This window comes from Xiphophorus maculatus, chromosome 4 (assembly GCF_002775205.1).
Source record: "Xiphophorus maculatus strain JP 163 A chromosome 4, X_maculatus-5.0-male, whole genome shotgun sequence".
NCBI classification, from domain to species: Eukaryota; Metazoa; Chordata; class Actinopteri; order Cyprinodontiformes; family Poeciliidae; genus Xiphophorus; species Xiphophorus maculatus.
The window spans coordinates 12,003,243-12,022,305 of record NC_036446.1 but is presented as its reverse complement, the minus strand read 5'-3'; the positions used below and the strand labels follow the sequence as shown (position 1 = coordinate 12,022,305).

Here is a 19,063-nt window from a genome sequence, read left to right as displayed (position 1 = left end):
AAGCATCCCACAGCATGATGTTGCCATAATGTGCAGAGTTAATTTTCTTCCATACTATTAATTATACTTATTGATTTACATTTGTACTGTCTTCACATTCAGCAATTTGTGTTTGTAACAAAAGGAATGTAAACATTTCAAGGAGTGTGAATACTTTTGCGAGGCACTGTGCTTTTCACAAATTTAAATATTTGTTGAAAATATATTTTAAAAAACAGCTAATTTATTGCAAAAATAAAAGAAAGGCTGTCAGGAAGCTCTCTTTAGATATTATACAGTCTAATATTAGAGTCTTCTGAGAGGTTTACATTAACAGATGGTGGGAAGTAAAGCTAAGCTGTGTGTTTTAGAGAAGACTTTCTCCTGGGTGGGCTGCTGTAATCATTTATATCTCAGATCTGTGTGTGCAGCAGCAGGTTGACAGAGAACAGCTCCTCTGTGTCCCGTTAACTCATGCTGTTGTCCTTTTTTTTTAAAATAAAAAAAACACAGCTTGCAGTCATGTGTACACGCACACACACACACAAATTATGCACACACTCCTACCCTGACCTCCTCTTTTTCATCACTGCTCTCTTCCTCTCCTCTTCTGCCTTGGGCTTCAACAAACCCTCCTCTCTCTCCTTAAATCTCCCTCTATCTGTGCATCGCTCCCTGAGATTAATGTAGGTAAACTCATGACTCGTGAAGTATTCATTTGGATATTAATTCAAGTGCTGAACTTGTTGGATTAGATCGCAGCGCTCAGTTTCTGCTAAATCTATAACTAGATCTTCTCTAGGAAAGAAAATTATGATCTTCGTGGTTGAACTATCAACAATCAATCTAGCATTTTAAATCCCAGAGCATCACGTTTTGCATAAGGTTAAAATCAAGATCAATCCATCTATTGTCTGTATGCTTATCCATGCGGGGTCACAGGAAGGTTGCTTCTCTCTAAATTGCCCTGAGCACTGAGGCCAATTAACCTAAGAAGTGTGTTTTTGGGCAGTAAGAACAAGCCAAAGTATGAGGAAAGAACCCACGCATGGCGCTCAGCAAAAACACGCAGACGCATCACATGTTTTTCAGTGTGTAGGATCCACACTGTAAAACATTTCATTTAGTTGTCTACTGGCTTCTGCTCTTTAAGTCAAATAAATTTAACAAGTTTCACATTTTGAACCTAAATATGAGTTTGTGAAAGATAAACTTACAGTAGTAGGTTGTGTTAACTTTTATATTAAGAGTTAATAAACTAGAGTTTTTAGATTAGCACTTAAAAAACTGAGAGAATAAAAAGACAGGAGTGGGAACAATTTCCCAGAATGCTTAGCGGCTTGTTTTGTATCCTGAGATGGAAGTGTGTTACGTTGATCTGACTCTTGTGTTACTAAAGTAAATGTTTATTTTAATGCTTGAGGGTAATGTCCTGTTCACACTAAATGTTTCTAAAAAAAGATGCAGAGCTTTCAGACCTCAGATAATGCAAAGAAAACAAGTTCATCTTCATTTAGAAACAACAACACTAATGTTTTAACTCAGGAAGAGTTCAGAAATCAATATTTGGTTGAATAACCAGGAGGTTTTCAATGGGGTTCAATGCAGTGGGCCCTTTTCCCAGAGTTTTATTTAGACATTTTTCCCATGTTGTAAATTTAAAAATGTATTAGTGGAGTAAGTACTTTTTTTTTTTTTAAAAAAATCAGTATTTATGAATCATTGACTTCAAACAAGCTCTTATATCTTACTGAAAAGTAAATTTTTAAGTTAAAACACTCGAAATGAGACAATACAAAAATATTTGCACTAGAAACTTGACAAGAAAAATACTTAGTAAGATTTTATGTTTTTGCTTGAATCAATATCAAAACACATCAAATAATGTTTATCCGATTTCCACTCAAAAGTTTAACAGTACATTTCTATTTTTCATGCTTGCAATTCACATATACAGTCTGTGATTACTTCTAAAATGTGATGAATAATTTTTGACTTCTTGTTCTCTTTCCTCCATCTTTAGCCAGCTCTGCCATCAGCAAGTTATTTTCAGCCAGAAAACCGTTACTCTGTGCATGTGTTATTCTTTTTCGGCCTCTCCATGAAAACCCTTAGAGAGAGCAGAGTGTGAAAATCAATACTCTGAGCAGCAGGTCTGGAACCCATGGCTTTGCCAAAAAAATATCTGAAATCATGTTTTTTGCCACTATGACGCTCGTTTTGAACTTCTGTAAATCCCCTCGGCCATTTCTTCATGCCCAAGCGCCTCGAGTTTCTGCCTTGTGCTTGCATGATCGCACAAAGCTACGAGCAGCAATGAGCAGCCATGCAAATCACAACAAATACATGAGCATGTTGAGGTAGAGTGCCTGATCATACACTGTAAAACATTTGAGTGGCTGTAGCGGTCACTGACGGTCATTAATGTAGCATTTTTTTTAGCTTTTACTTAAGAAATGCTCTTAAGTTTTTTTATAAAAGAAAAATGTTTTTAGTCTGTGTCGTTGAATGACTTATTCTGTGACATTTCTTGTCTTTTGAGTAAAGATATTATAAGTCAGTAAAGCTACTACACTGTAAAACATTTGAAGGTGATTTAAATTGAAAATGTAAAGTCCACCTGCTGCCTTGAAAATGCAACTTTAGTCAACAGGAAAATTGTTTTGGTTTTAACTCAGAAACTAAAGTTCATGAAGTTGATTTAACAAGAGACAAGTTGTCTGAACATTGTTTTATAAGTTCATTAATCTTGAATTGTGAGTTTTAACTTAATGCTGCAATTTAAACTAAATAATTATTTCACAACATGCAAATAAAAACTGCCCTCCCTGAGTTAAAGAGCCACATTTCTCTATTATTGTACTCACAATATAAAGTTTAAATATTTATTTGACTTTAGAATAATTTAAATTCTTGTTTCAAACTGCATGAACAAAATTTCTGATCTGATAATTAATTTTATTAAACATTATAATGAATTCAGTTCAGAAACATTTAGTAAATCAACATTTAGTATGATTTAGTATGAAACATTTAGTATGATCAAGCTAAAGGATAAAATCCTTTAGCTTGAGGATAAAGTGACAGTTTGTCTAAACTGTCACTTTTATGTTCATAAATGTTTGATTGTTGTCATTAAGTGTCATTCTGTAAATAATGACACGTTTAATACTAATTTGCATTAAACGTTTCATTAAATGTCCAGTAAAGGTGTCATTATTTACCAAAGGACACTTCATAACAACAGTGTCTCGATTTAAAGAGAATAATGTAGCTATGAAGAGCTACAGGAGTGAACAGCCTTTTGAAAAGATGTCGTAGAAATGAAGATGCATGCCCTTTAAAATAATCTGTTTCCATCTTCAGCAGAAGTCTGAGTCACCAGTCGAAGCTCTGTGTTCATCTTCAGCGCTTATATAAGCATTAGGTTGTTTTGCAATGTAAATTCAAAAGACAGAGATTAAATTAACTCATCAAAAAACACAGAGATACACAACTTTAAAGGATAAAAGAAAAGAGAGAAGTAAAAAGTTCACCTGAATATTTATGGTTTCACTATCAGCTGCTTCAGTCAATTAAAATCAATACATAATCTTTTACCCAGCTATTTTTCTACATTTATTACCAAATATTTCTGATTTAATTGTTCTATTCATTTTTATTTTTCAGTAATGTTTCTTTCATTACTTTTCAAATGTATTTGCAGCACAACATTTATTTATTTTTGTTTGTTTTCTTTACATTATTCCTTCTTTCTGGATACCAGGAGGAGGAATGTCAGTTTTTCCCTAAGTTTCAACAAACTCATATTCAAGTTAATTCTGTTTTAACATGCTTTTAACATTTTTTTTTATTATTTTCCTTATTCTTTTTCTCTCTCTTTACAACTTCTTAGCTCAGGTAACAATTTATGATCTCCGCTTTCTCGTCTTTGCCAGTCTGCAAACCAGAATATTAATTAATATGGAGGAGTATCTGTTGTTTAGAATGTTACGTTCCGATAAAAACTGAAGCATCTATAGAAACATCTTCTTCTCCTCTCCTCCTTTCTTCCCTCCTACTCAGTCTTTGCCTCACTCCTCACCACATTTATCTCACACATTTGGTAATTTGGCCTCTTCTTTCCTCTTCAGGATCCAATCAGTTAATTTTCTCACACTTTCTCTCTTCACTCCCCGCCCACACGCACACCAACCTACTTGTAGGGAATGTGTTTGCTGCCATTGACCAGGGCCAGAATCACGTTCCCGAGGGCGGACAGAGAAAGGCACAGAGGAGCTGAGCTTGGTGAGGAGTTTTCTCTGCTTTTCCCGCCGCCTCCTCCCAGTGCTTTAGCATCACAGCTCCCCAGGTCCAGCAGGTGGAGGCGACTACGACCCCCTGACACTGAAATGTGTGGAAAAACAGGTCAGTAAAAGCAGAGGAAGAAACAAGTGGGAAATAAACTGAATTCAAGGTATCTGTAGGTTTCAGCAAGTAAAATTTAAGACTTTTTAGACCTTTTATTGCCACCTTGGATGAAATTTAAGATTAAAAACCTATAAATATAGAGGATGGTTGGAGGTACTGAATGCATTATGATCAAGAAGAGTAAGAATTGTGACACTGGATTTTTTCCCCCTAGCTAGCTAGGTTAAAAAGCTAGCTAGCTAGCTAACAAGGGTATATATTAGCAGCTAGTTGCCTCAACTGCCTCAAACTTTTGCCTGACAGACTTTTGCCTGCAAGAAAAAAAATCTACACTGATAATTAGGATCAATTTTGATAATTACGACAAATTGGAATGCATGTGTGATTAAATTTTTTTGTAAAATGTGTTGAGAAGACATTTATTGTGAATTAACTCTATTTTAATAAACTGAATTGAATTAAATAGTCCTGTCACTATAAAATGTAAGAATTGTAATTAAAATATTTAAGGCCAACTTGCATTTCCTTAATGAATTTAATACATTTAAGGCCTTAATTTTAGACACACACATTTAAGACTTTTTAAGGATGCCTGGACATCCTGGAATTGAAATATTTTTATTGTAATAAGATAGTAACTATACAAATAATTAATAGACATAATAATTATATTATACATAACAGTAATTTGACGTTATCCCTACAGCTGCCGCTCTTACTGAGATTGTAAGGGTGAATGTTTACTGTTGGCACAGGAGTGGCTCAGGGCTGTGTGCTCAGCCCACACACTTTTCAACCGTTTTTTATCTATACATGAATCAAACATGAAAAAAATGCGTAAAAAAAAGAAGATTCTACACCAGGCATAGTGACAAAAAAATTTGTTTTTCAAAACCAGAAAGTCTAAGGCGAAACTACTGTGGATTATAGCACCAAAAAATTTGAAAAAAATCACAGCTAATAACCATCAACAAAGACACAAAGCCGCTCAGTCCCTTCACCGTTTAAGAAAGTGAAGGAGAACTAAACTCTCTCAGAACTGCTGGTCAGTTTCTCAAAATGCACAATAGAAAACATCCTGATGAACTGCTTGATTCATTCCAGCTGCATCCAAGACCCTGAAAAAGCTCTTTCTGTAAAAGCAGCACAGAACATTGCCTTGTTTTCAGTTACCACAAGTCAAACAGCTGTACAGGAGTTTCTGTTTGAAAAGGGCAAAAAGTATTTTCAAAGACATTACTCACCGAGGACATAAGCTTTTTCTTCTTTCAGCAAGATGTTACAGATCAACGAGGGTACATAAAAACAGACCAAACCACTTTTTATTCAGCTGCAGCTTTGTCTGTTCCAACTTTATTAGCCCATTAATACTAAATTGCAATTTTAAGTCTAGCTTCTATTTTTAATTAAACAAATTTAAATAAATGGTGTAATAAAGTAGCTTAAGATCAAATTTAAAACTGGTTCCAATTTGTACATTACCAAATTACAGCACACTTCATTTCTTTAGTTTAGGAGCCTCTTTGGTGACTGACTCGTTCAAAGGTTGGAGTTATATGGCTTACCAACCACTCAAAAATAAATGAAAAAGCAATAATTATGGCATTGGATCCTTTCACTTGTCTCTTAATGTGTTTGAATTAAAAAGAGAATCTTAAATGAGTTTTATATGTTGATCATTTGTGACAGGGTTATTTGTAATTTAGAAGCATAACAAAAGAAAAATAGACTAGTGTTGGCAAAAACAAACATTTTATTTCAGCCTGTATATAGCACAACATAGATAATTGTTTAGGTGTCAAGATGCAGTTAGTCAGTGTGGGACGCAGCGCTGGCATGATATACTGTATATCTTAATAGTATTCAAAAGCAAAAGTTATGCAACTCACCCTGAAAAACTTTCCATTGGTATCTTCAGTTTTTCTTTCTAGTGACATAGTCTTAAGCCATTTATTCATTATTATCTATTATTATTATTTTTAAACACAATCCTTTGGTTAGCTAACTGTAGCGCCGGATTTTAGCTAACGCCATGGAACATAAACGGCTGTTTACATGCAGTACCTCGCGGATCAGTAGGGGGCGCATGCGGACCACAGTTTGAGAAAGACTGCTTTAAATGGATTCTAATCTAAATTAGAGGGCCAGTACAGTAAACCTACAACATATGTAGTATGTAAAATTAGCTTGACATTTAAATTGGTGAGGGCAAATATCACAATGCAGACTGTACACTTGCCTTGTGTCGATTAGATGAAATTGTAAATCACCTTTTTAAAGTGCAGGAATGAGAGTAAAGGCTTTACTTCAAGGACTCTCAGTTGACAAAAATAAAAGCTTCTGACAACTGTTTTTCTTGCCAACGAGAAAGAATATCACGTCAAAAAGTACGGCACATTTTTGCAGAGAAACCTTTGGAGTAGGGGAGGTTATGTACTCCCTAAAGTCTTGCATCTGTTTTACATTTCATCCATTATTTAAAGCCGTCCAGACAGTCCAGCAAAGCATTCAGTGGGGCTTTATCTTTCCTGCTTACGATCAAGTAGATTTAAGATTAGTGGAATAATATCTGCTTTTTGTTAAGGATGAAACTGAAGTGGAGCTTTTAAAAAGAGAACAAAGAATGGATCCCTGCCCAATCCAACAGGACAATTTAGTGAGTTTGACAGTGAAGCTGCAGCTCTTAAGGTAAGATTCAAATAACTAACAAACTTTTTTATTGAAGCACAATGACAAATGGATGAAGAATAAACCAAAAGGAATGTTTTCTTCAATGTGCTTTGCTTCCAAGTTTCAAAATAGGGAACACTGGATAAATGTCAAAATGTGTTTAAAATTAAAGACATTTTAGCAAATGAAGTCCAGGGTCAGATGAAAGCAAAATGAGAACAATGCATGCTCTCACATTACAGTTATTCATCCCTAATCTCTGTGTTTCTTCCTATCATGCATGTTGACAATTATGCTAACACACACATGCGTTTGTTTTTGACCACGATTGGAGTTTTAATTGATTTCCTTAAGTTTATTTACTAATTTTTAAATGAAATTTTAAAGGAGCCTGTCACAGTGTCCGTATTAGACCTGAATCAGAGGTATCATTGGAGCTGATTTGAGTGTTAAAGCATAAACAGGTTAAGACAACAGATAGTTTGTGCCTGTGTTTGTTGTATGTGATGAAAATGTCCAGGCTTAGCTGAAATGCTCTCAGTAGCAAGTTGACTATCATTGACTTACTCCATTTTGTATTTCAACAACAGTGTATAAGTTAAATATAACTAAAATGCCAAGGTTAGCCAAAATGATGTCAACAGCATGTAGGTTATCAGTAGCAAGTAAACTAACCCTGACTTACTCCCTTCAGGATGAAAACGTTATTGTAGAAACTAAAGTTAGCAACAATACTATAAGAACAATAATAAGGTTAGCTAAGATATAATCAATAGTTTGGGGGTTATTAATAGCATGTTGACTAGGATTGATTTACTCCCTTTAGTATGCTAACATTGTAGAAGCTTAAATTAGCAACAATCCTAAGATTAGCTAAAATGTAGTTAACAGTATGTGGGGTATTATTAGCATCCATCTAATATGGACGTACTCTATTCAGCAAACAATATTGTATACGCTAAAAATTAGCAACAATGCTATGATTTGATAAAATGTAGTCAGTAGCATGTGGGGTGTTACTAGCATGTTAAGTATATTACTGGAGATCAACATGCTAGTCCCCACATGCTACTAACAGCATTCAATACAGTTTTGTTTAATGCTAACACTGTGCTAATTGTAACCATTACCACTACATTCCTAGTCCTTCCCTTAAACTAGAAGTAATTTTCAGCAAACTCGAACAATTTAAAAAATCTGCATTATGCTGCATTACGACTGAGCAGCATGTGGATCTTAGAAGAGTTATTATACTTGGAAATAGCTCTGAATAGGAAACACTGGCAAGTACATTAATGTGCACACATTTTGTGCATGAGAAGTGTCAGACTCTGACTCAGTCACATGCAGTGACTCAGTGTGATTGTGTTATCAGACTGTTATTCTCTAAGCACTGAATAATTATTAATAGATCACACAGTGACATACTGGTGACAGATTTGCATTTATAGCACACACAGATCTGAATATCATATTTCAGACAAACTTTCTTTTTCTCAATAAAATGAAAAATTAAATCTGCAGCAGGAAAACACATCTCAGTGGTAATAATGTTTTTATAGCATAGAGTACTCACTCCCTCCTTTGCCTGTCTTTTCCATGCGGTACTGGTAGATATGCAACGTGAAGAGCATGTGGGAGTTCCTGTGTTCTTCCTCTGTGGTGTTGGGCCGCTGGCTGCTGTGGCGAGCTGCGATGGCCGCATCCAGGAACCAGGCCGCCTTCTCTGGGGTGGGAGCACGGAGCTCCGACTGGTTTTGGAGCTGGAAAACATCCAGATTTGAAAAATAAAGCAACAATGTTGCAGACATGACATGATGGGGGAAGTAAGAGGAAACCAAATTAAGCCAGAGGGGTTTGAGTCACCAGCCAAAAAGTATTTATACGATGATTATGTTTACAATGAGGATTTGGCATGTAGAGCTCTGCTAGTAATGGTTCACCTGCAGGTATATGACATACAAAGAAGCTGCAAGGAATGGAAAATGTGTGTGCGCTGTAGGATGTAATTACTGATGAGATTATACCAGATTAGTTAGGGATTATACAGATGTGTTTGCTCCAGACCCTCTAATCCTATAAACATGCAGACATTCTGCTGCTCACTTGTTGCCATCATTTTGTGACAATCTGACTACTGCTGCGTGGTTTTCCTGAAAAAAGAAAACTATAATACTGTTAAACTTTGGTGAAAGCTGTCCTTTGTGGTCAGAATCACAAAGGACAGCTATACATAAAATGTTTAACATTTTTATGTATATGTATTGCTTTCTTTGACAAAAATCAGACCACATTTGTCTAATGAAAACATTTTACATTGACTTTATTACTCAGCATTTCCATCTACAATTTTACAAAAACACTGAAGCAAAACTGATAACTTGACAAATTTGGCTCAGATTTGGACACCAGTCTGAGATTACGTATTCATGAACAAACAGCAAAAGTAATGCTGCTGCTATTCTCTAATTTGTTGGTCTATTTAGTAATTAATTTAGTAGTTGTTTGAGTTTTGTTTGAAGTATGTTAAAAAATCATAATCTGCTAAGGCAGATTATGTCGCTGTATTATTATACTATTTTATTTGTGCTTTTATGCTCTTTGAAAAGGTGTAATACCTTTCAGTTAAGGTACAACAATAAAATAATATTTACATTTCAAGGTTTCCCCCAGAAAACTTGCTAAACCCGGTGGTTGGGGCGCTCAGCGGTCATTCATCGTCGTGTTTTTGAGTTAAAAATGTGCCAGGAAATTTGAAAATATCACTTGATAATTATGTGTTATTGAAAGATTGGAAGATTAATACCTGAACACTAACTCTAAAGTCTTAAAAACTGCAAACATTAAAAGAAAAAAAACTTAAGAAAGCAAGCAATGCTAAGCCTGGTGGGGGCACAAGTAAAGCCTGGTGGCCCGCCAGACTTATAATACCCTGAGGGAAACCCTGCATTCGAATGATTATAGTTTTACATCAAGTGCTTTTTTCTTCTGTACTTTTGATTCTCATTATTTTCAAATGTCACAAAGGTGTGTTTCTGTCCCGACTCCCAAAGACAAAATCGACTTTTAAAAGTTAAAAATAAATTCTGAAGCAAATCGAAAACATTAAAATAATCTAGCGGCTGTCGGATGTACCTGCATGCCACAGATTGGATCCTCACAGAGATAAACTCCAGGCGACTGGCCGTCCTGCAGACTTCCTGTTGCCACTTCAGACAGCAGATCCTTCAGGTTTTCCTCCTTTCCCCAAACCTGAACACAAATCAATCAGCTGATCAGAGCGGATAACATTTTATTTGATCTCAAAGCAAATCCGTCTCATCAAAACATTATAAAAAAGAAAGTTACTTTGTCGACCAAATAAAAATGGCAAAATTTTAATATAAACAGAATTTGTAATGAAACTCAGTTAACATGAAATTATAAGAATAATGAATATATAAGATTAAGAAAGCATTCTCGTCCATCTCCAGTTAAATTAAAAGATTTCAATCACCAACTAACCAAGCACACACTGTAAAACATTTGAGCCATGTTTAGTTGTTTCTACTGTCTTCTGCTCTTTAAGTCAAATAAATTTAGCGAGTTTTAGATTTTGAACCACAGTGTTTGAGTTTGTGAAAGATAAACTTACAGCAATAAGTTCTGCTAAGAGTTGAATAAACTAGAGTTTTTAGGTTAGCACTTAAAACAACTCAAAGAAGAAAAAGACAGGAGTGGGAACTATTTCCCAGAATGCTTAGCGGCTTGTTTTGTATCCTGAGATGGAAGTGTGTTACGTTGATCTGACTCTTGTGTTTTATTAAGGCAAATGTTTATTTTAGGTTTTGCAAAGCTTGTGGATAATGTCCTGTTCACACTAAATGTTTCTGAGCCGAATTCATTGTGATGTTTAATAAAATTTTGATCGTGCAATTTGGAACAATAATTTAAATTATTCTAAAGTAAAATAAGTTGTTATTTTAACTTGATATTATGAGTGAAAATAATAGAGAAATGTGGCTCTTTAACCAGGTGAGGACAGTTTTTATTTACATATTGTGAAATAATTATTTGGTTTAAATTGCAGTATTATGTTAAAACTCACTATTCAAGACTAATGAACTTAAAATAAATTTTTTAGACAACGTGTTTCTTGTTGTTAAATCAACTTAATGAACTTTAATTTCTGAGTTAAAACCAAAACAATTTTCTTTTCAATTTTTTGTTGACTTAAGTTGCATTTTCAGGGCAGCAGGTGGACTTTCAGTTTCAAGTTAAATCACCTTCAAATGTTTTACAGTGCAGTTACTTTACTGACTTAAAATATATTTACTAAAAAGACAAGAAGTGTCACAGAATAATTCATTCAACGACACAGACTAAAAATCTTTTCCTTTCTTTTTAAAAAAAACTTAGGAGCATTTCTTAAGTAAAAGCTTAAAAAATGCTAATTAACAAATGTCAGTGACCGCTACAGCTGCTTCCTTTTCCATTTGATAGAAACATTACTGATGCTTTGCTTTTAATAACAACTGAGGTGTTTTTCTCAGTCACCTCCACAGCAGAGACTCGAACAGAAAAGCGCGCTCCTGTTTTCTCCTTCCTCTCATTGATGAGTTTAAACAGCCAGGAAATGGCACAGGGGATTATTCCCAGGGTCTGAAGAGAGTCATCACGACCAATCATTGTGTACGATTTTCCTGGATGACACACAGAAAGACAAAAAAACAGAGCAAGGGGTGAGAAGAAAAAGATCATAAAACCTCTATTCTCTGGAGGAAGATGAGTAAGAAAAAGGTGTGAGAGTGAAATGATCGTCTGTGAGTGGATCTGTGTCTCCTCCAGTCACAGGACGATGATTATCCTCCTCCTACACCTGCTGCGGCTGTCAGAATCAGGAGATCAAACACCCGCCTAAACAAAGCCATATGTCACAGCTAACATGTGGAAAACAGAGGACATGAAAGCCTGACTCCTGTGATGCAGCGTAGAGAAATGTTTCCCATTTGTTCTGAATGAGGATGGAGGGGAGGCTGTCAGCTACGTTGTGATTTTACATTGTTATCCCTTAGCGTTTCCTCAAGCATCTGCTCTAAAAACACTGAGCTGCTTCATGAAACGGTGCAAACGCGTTGTAAAAGAAACACATTATACGCATTTATTTGGAGGAGAAATTATTTATTTTAAGCTACCTACTAGGTTTCCTTGAATGGGTTAGGACAGATAGATCTATGGCATGTGCCAAACTTGAAGCCTTGTCATTTCTAGCATCCATTGTACGGAGCATTCAGCTGACCAAACGTGCTGGAGTTCCGTTTGGGTTGCTAGGTAACTTCAGACTCAGTTGGGGTTGCTAGGTAACGGCGCAGTTACAATGAAGAGGATTTTGAAATGTCTTGTTTTCCAGACACAAAAAAACATTAACTTATTGCCAGAAACAGCCGAGTGTTTCTGCTTGTAAAAATGGCGCTTACTGTTTTTAGAAGCAGTTGAGACCTGAAAGGACATACAAAAAATACGCAAAAAGTGAATTTTGTATAATGGGTCCTCTTTAAAGTTCAACAACTTCAACACCAGATCATTAACTTTGACTAATCTGATTTTCCAGTTGATTCAATGGATTTCCTCCATCACAGTTTGTCTATTTAACAGCCGTTTCCTCTCTGTGTGTCTCTCTTTCTTTCAGGCCTGATTTTATGTGACAGAATATGAGTGTCAGTATATCACAGCCATTTCCTTTGTTCTCGCTGCTTCAGGCTGTCAAGTCCTGGTTCTGTGGCTGACTGCTTCAGCCAGCTGCACAGGAACGTTGCACTGCAGACTATAAAACAGTGAGTGAGCTGAGTTATTTTTTTATTAAAATATACCCGTAATATACAATTACGAGCGGATGCCTCGTAATTGGTCGCATCAAACCAAAATACAGATGCTGTCACTGTCTGAACAAGGTTAAAGTAAACAAGAAGTGAGTGTCAAAGCATGGAGTATTCAGTACAATAATCCAAAACCTTCTACCAGCTATGGCAAAATAGTTTAGATCAAAGCCTGTTAATCAGCTAGAATGTCCTAGTTATAGCTCAGGTCGTAAACGTTTCCATTCAACCTGACTGTGCCAGTAGAAAATGGAAGAGTTGTGATTTTCAAGATGAACAAAGCTGTAAGAGACCTGAAAGACAAAAAGTAGCTGCTTGCTACACTTTAGCTTTATACGTTACAAATCTAGAACAAACAAAGGCTGCGTTCACACTGCAGTCTGAAGTGACCCAATTCAGATTTTTGGTCAAATCAGATTTTTTTTGTTTTGCCATTCACACTTCTAAATGAATGCACACGACCAGTGTGCAGTTCACAGTGCAAACGACCTGAAAGTGTCCCTTATGCGCAGTAGAGGACGCAATAACGTCACACATAGAGAGCGTGCTCAGTGTTTTGCCAACCACCATAAAGAAGAAGTAGTGGTAGTTCTCAGTGTTTGCGGTGGTAAACATTGATGCTAATGGTGGAGCATTGCTTACGATTTTGAAGTTGTTGTCCGACTGGAGCAGCATATTAACAACTTAATCCTTTATTGTCCATCATGGTTATTTTTCTTCCTGCTTGCGAGTATCAGGACGCAGAATAGTGAGATTTGTCGAGTATCAGTGACGTTCAGGCCGGATGAATGCGACCTGGACGCTAGGTTGCATTTGAATCGGATACGTATCGGATATCCAAGTAGCCTGGGTCGCATTACGGCAAACAAAATCAGAATCGGGTCATTTCAGGCTGCAGTGTGAATGCAGCTTTAAACAGTACCATCTACAGTTAGGGCCAGAAATATTTGGACAGTAACACAATTTTCGCGAGTTGGGCTCTGCATGCCACCGCATTGAATTTGAAATGAAACCTCTACAACAGAATTCAAGTGCCGATTGTAACGTTTAATTTAAAGGGTTGAACAAAAATATCTGATGGAAAATGTAGGAATTGTACACATTTCTTTACAAACACTCCACATTTTAGGAGCTCAAAAGTAATTGGACAAATAAACATAACCCAAACAAAATAGTTTTTTTTCAATATTTTGTTGCGAATCCTTTGGAGGCAATCACTGCCTTAAGTCTGGAACCCATGGACATCACCAAACGCTGGGTTTCCTCCTTCTTAATGCTTTGCCAGGCCTTTACAGCCGCAGCCTTCAGGTCTTGCTTGTTTGTGGGTCTTTCCGTCCGAAGTCTGGATTTGAGCAAGTGAAATGCATGCTCAATTGGGTTAAGATCTGGTGATTGACTTGGCCATTGCAGAATGTTCCACTTTTTTGCACTCATGAACTACTGGGTAGCTTTGGCTGTATGCTTGGGGTCATTGTCCATCTGTACTGTGAAGCGCCGTCCGATCAACTTTGCAGCATTTGGCTGAATCTGGGCTGAAAGTATATCCCGGTACACTTCAGAATTCATCCGGCTACTCTTGTCTGCTGTTATGTCATCAATAAACATAAGTCACCCAGTGCCATTGAAAGCCATGCATGCCCATGCCATCACGTTGCCTCCACCATGTTTTACAGAGGATGTGGTGTGCTTTGGATCATGTGCCGTTCCCTTTCTTCTCCAAACTTTTTTCTTCCCATCATTCTGGTACAGGTTGATCTTTGTCTCATCTGTCCATAGAATACTTTTCCAGAACTGGGCTGGCTTCTTGAGGTGTTTTTCGGCAAATTTAACTCTGGCCTGTCTATTTTTGGAATTGATGAATGGTTTGCATCTAGATGTGAACCCTTTGTATTTACTTTCATGGAGTCTTCTCTTTACTGTTGACTTAGAGACAGATACACCTACTTCCCTGAGAGTGTTCTGGACTTCAGTTGATGTTGTGAACGGGTTCTTCTTCACCAAAGAAAGTATGCGGCGATCATCCACCACCGTTGTCTTCCGTGGACGCCCAGGCCTTTTTGAGTTCCCAAGCTCACCAGTGAATTCCTTTTTTCTCAGAATGTACCCGACTGTTGATTTTGCTACTCCAAGCATGTCTGCTATCTCTCTGATGGATTTTTTCTTTTTTTTCAGCCTCAGGATGTTCTGCTTCACCTCAATTGAGAGTTCCTTTGACCGCATGTTGTCTGGTCACAGCAACAGCTTCCAAATGCAAAACAACACACCTGGAATCAACCCCAGACCTTTTAACTACTTAATTGATTACAGGTTAACGAGGGAGACGCCTTCTGAGTTAATTGCAGCCCTTAGAGTCCATTGTCCAATTACTTTTGGTCCCTTGAAAAAGAGGAGGCTATGCATTACAGAGCTATGATTCCTAAACCCTTTCTCCGATTTGGATGTGGAAACTCTCATATTGCAGCTGGGAGTGTGCACTTTCAGCCCATATTATACATATAATTGTATTTCTGAACATGTTTTTGTAAACAGCTAGAATAACAAAACTTGTGTCACTGTCCAAATATTTCTGGCCCTTACTGTACTTAGCAACCCAGAAAAACTGGAACCAACATTTAGTTTTATTATCAAACATGGAGAACCAACCAAACATTTTGCTTTACACAAATCTAGAACTCAAACTTTATCTCTCTCTTACCTTCTTTCTGTTGATTTTGTTGTTTTTGTTTTCCTTCTAATTCATGTAAAGCACTTCGAACTGCCTTGTTGCTGAAAATGTGCTACATAAATAAAATTACTTTACCTACCTTTTCAGATAAATATTTTCTTAAGCGTTTTGTACGATGTCTATCACATAAAATCCCAATAAAATAAATCTTACATTTGTGACTGCAGTGTGGAAAAGCTTAATCACTCTTAGGCTTTTTGGTAACAATGCTGACAAAATCTATGATATTTGGCTTATATCAAAATTATACAAATGTAGCAGCTTTTCATTTTTGGATTTTTTCAATGCAAACCTGCTTGTTGTGCTGAGAGTCTGAGTCTGACCCCTCATAAATCCACAGCCCAGGGCTTCCAGGCTGAAGATAAACACTCTTTGTGCTACTTTCCCCGCTTTAATTAGCAAAAAGGTAATGTCATTATAACGCGGCGGCAGCATTAAGATTCATGGCCCGGGGTGAGCTGCTGCAGCAGCGGCTTTTTAAGCTGAAGCCGCTCCTGGTCACGGCAGCAATGGAACGCAGAAATTCATTCAGAAATCCATCAACAAAAGTTTGTTTCTCCAAGCTTAGAAAAGCGCCTGCAGTGTCATTTACACGGCCATGCTCAAGCAATTAGAGGGAACATTAGTTCCAGATGTAGCCATTCATTACAGAGAACGTAGTTTTTACCATTAATTCTGCCTTTATTTTTCTGTTTCAAAGTTTGATGCAAGTTGTGCTGTCTAGACGAGCACTGTGGTGACTTATTTTGTTTTAGGAGGCTCTAATTATTGTCTGCACATCTGTCTCACCCACTCATTCATTTTATATGCTCACCCACATTTAGCTTAAGATTGTTTGAGCTCGTCTCTGCATGTGTGTGTGCAGCTAAGTGCTAATAAATACACTCCCAAAGAGAGTTTTGAGTCACCAGTTCACCCAACCTGCATGTCTGCGGACAAAGAACTCGACAAAGAAAGATTTTAATTTTATTTTTAAATGTCACTTTAATTCAAAGACTTGTCTTCCCAAGGTTTTTGAGGTGCTAATTAGCACTAACAACATAAAGTTAAACATTAAGGTAAAGATATTTTTCCAGTTGCATTGAGTGAAATTAATGTTGGGAATATTGATAAAGTAGTAAAACAGTTTGTATATATTTAATTTCTGATGAGAAATTATATGTTTAATCGCTGAAATAGATTTTTAAAATCAGTTTACTCAACCAAGCTAGTTTGTTTGTAAATGTTCTACTTAATATTGACTTAATTTTCCTTTCCCATTGCATGTTTGATTGTTGGTGTAGGGTGTTACGATGCACACTCTCCAAAAAATCCACTTTTATCTCATCAGTTTACAGAATATCTCCACAAATCTCTTGGGCATTATAAACAAGGCAAATATTAGACAGTAAATTGTGTGTTTTTTGTTTGGTCAGCTGTAACTTTTTTCTTTTCCCAGTTTCTTCTTCGTTTTTGATTGAATCATGAACTACATAGCTTCATTTTTATTGCAAATGTACTTAACACTTTATCGATACTTCGCTAATGTTAATTTCACAATTGCTGTGTTTCCATTAAATAAGAAACTTTGTTAAAATCACAAATTAATACGTTTCTTCATGTGATACGTCATTAAAAATTGAAGAAAAAACAAAACATGCTGTCATCATCCTCCCAGCACATTTTTTTTTTACTAAAAAAACAATCAGTTGTTGGTCATGACTCGTGTGACGCAAAAAAGTGGTTTTGTTTTGCAAAATACATAAATTTTGATACAGCCAAAAAAAAAGCATGTGTTTCTCATCTGAATTTCTTCAGATTGAGACATGAGCTGGATCGCCTCTCAGCTCTTGTAGGATGTTCAGGAGTCGTAAGTTGTACAGGCTCCGTAAGTAGTGCCTGAGTAAAGTGATAGTCTTAGCTAGAGGCATTTTTCCCACTGGCTCTGCAGAGGAGTTGAAGTGCATGATCAACAAATGTCGACAATTGTGATGCGTCACGGTGAATGTATGAATAAGTCGACAGTGCAGAAACTGAGAAATAAAAGATAGAAACTACCAATTTCAGAGAAAATTTTGATCTTCGTTTGTTTGCAAGTTATGAAGAAACCTCTCTATGCTTTAAATATACATTTCAGAGGTTATAAAATGGTAAACATTGTGTTTGAATTCAGGGAATGTGGGGAAAACTCAAAGCTGATTAACATACCGGGCTTTATTGGATGTTCACACACCTTTGTTTTGGTTTTGTCCAATAAGTTACAGGTGAGAAGTAAACGCACGGCTCAGCCAATAAGACATTTATGTGTCTATGTGGAGAATCACTTTGGGATCAAAGAACTTCAGGTGTATCTCTGAAATACAGCTCTGGAAAAAAATAAGAAACCTCTTAAAATGATCAGTGTCTCTGATTTTACTCTTTATATGTATATGTTTCAGTAGAATGAACATTGTTCTTTTATTCTATGAACTACTGACAACATAACATGTGTCTGTGCTGCCTGGCCTTTTTTAACGCTGCACATGTTTGGCTTCATATTGCGTTGCAGTGTGCAGTGAAGGGTCCTGACCCTTTCTAAGACAGCTTCTCTAAAAAATCAGCTTCAGGAGGATTAGGGAGCAAAAGAGGAAGACAGAAAAACAGCCTGAGCAGACTGAGGAAGCTTTCAGCCAGAGCAGACACTAATCCTCTTCTGTCTCTGATAGACGAGGGAGAGTCGCCAAGTGAAGGACTGACACAGTCAGGAACACATACGAGGGATGGCTCATAAACCACATATGCTCTGTTTGTGTAGCCGGGGAAGTTGCGTTCAAGAGGCTTGTTACCCAGTTTGGAGTGTCCGAAGCAGAAGATGCAGCCGTCCGCTCCGTTCACCACTGACTGGATGACCTCAGCCACCGTTCCTGCACACACCTCCGCCTGGCAACAGGCGACCGCGGAAAGATGATGAGGAAACACACAAAGCAAAGATTATATACTGAGATGGTAATATTCAAATTATGAGTCTATTCACCTTTATGCCAAACTAATCACTCAAAGTACTCGTTTTTGCATTTTTTTAGCAACTTGGGAAGCCATATTTGTTCCTGTGGAAAATACTCACTATTTGAAAATGTTCATGTTTTCACCTTCCAGGTGAAAGGAGAAGGATATAAGGTTTTCAGTTTTTTTTATTTTTATTTTTTATTACAAATAAACTTTTGTAAATATGTAATGGTCAACATCGTCGAAGCTTCTATGCACCACAAATCTGGAACAAACAAAGCCGAAACACGGATTTCCTTTCAATCTAAACTAAAACTAGATTTAAAGTTTTAAATCTAGTTGAAAACATTATAAATGAAACAATAAACGTTCTGATGTGTAACGACGTCATTTGATAATTGTTGACTGTGTTCTACAACTTTGTACTTTTGTTTTTATGATGTAAAACTCTTTCAACTGC

General features: G+C 36.6%; 1 protein-coding gene and 1 long non-coding RNA gene across 4 annotated transcripts in view; one reads left to right on the top strand and one right to left on the bottom strand.

Moving 5' to 3' along the window:
• The window catches only part of kif26b (kinesin family member 26B), a 100,770-nt gene that overhangs the window by 18,297 nt on the left and 63,410 nt on the right, over positions 1 to 19,063 (bottom strand). For all 3 annotated transcript variants that reach the window (XM_014473086.2, XM_023331876.1, XM_023331875.1), the window contains exons 7-11: positions 18,444 to 18,537; positions 11,596 to 11,741; positions 10,195 to 10,311; positions 8,636 to 8,822; positions 4,179 to 4,365 (exon numbers count right to left, since the gene is read on the bottom strand). In XM_014473086.2, the coding sequence (XP_014328572.1) occupies positions 4,179 to 4,365; positions 8,636 to 8,822; positions 10,195 to 10,311; positions 11,596 to 11,741; positions 18,444 to 18,537 (731 nt within the window). The remainder of the gene's footprint in view (positions 1 to 4,178; positions 4,366 to 8,635; positions 8,823 to 10,194; positions 10,312 to 11,595; positions 11,742 to 18,443; positions 18,538 to 19,063) is intronic.
• On the top strand, positions 4,303 to 18,498 carry LOC111608345. Its single transcript, XR_002752615.1, has 4 exons — positions 4,303 to 4,386; positions 6,974 to 7,077; positions 12,798 to 12,872; positions 18,413 to 18,498. It is a non-coding gene; the product is annotated as an uncharacterized LOC111608345 (long non-coding RNA).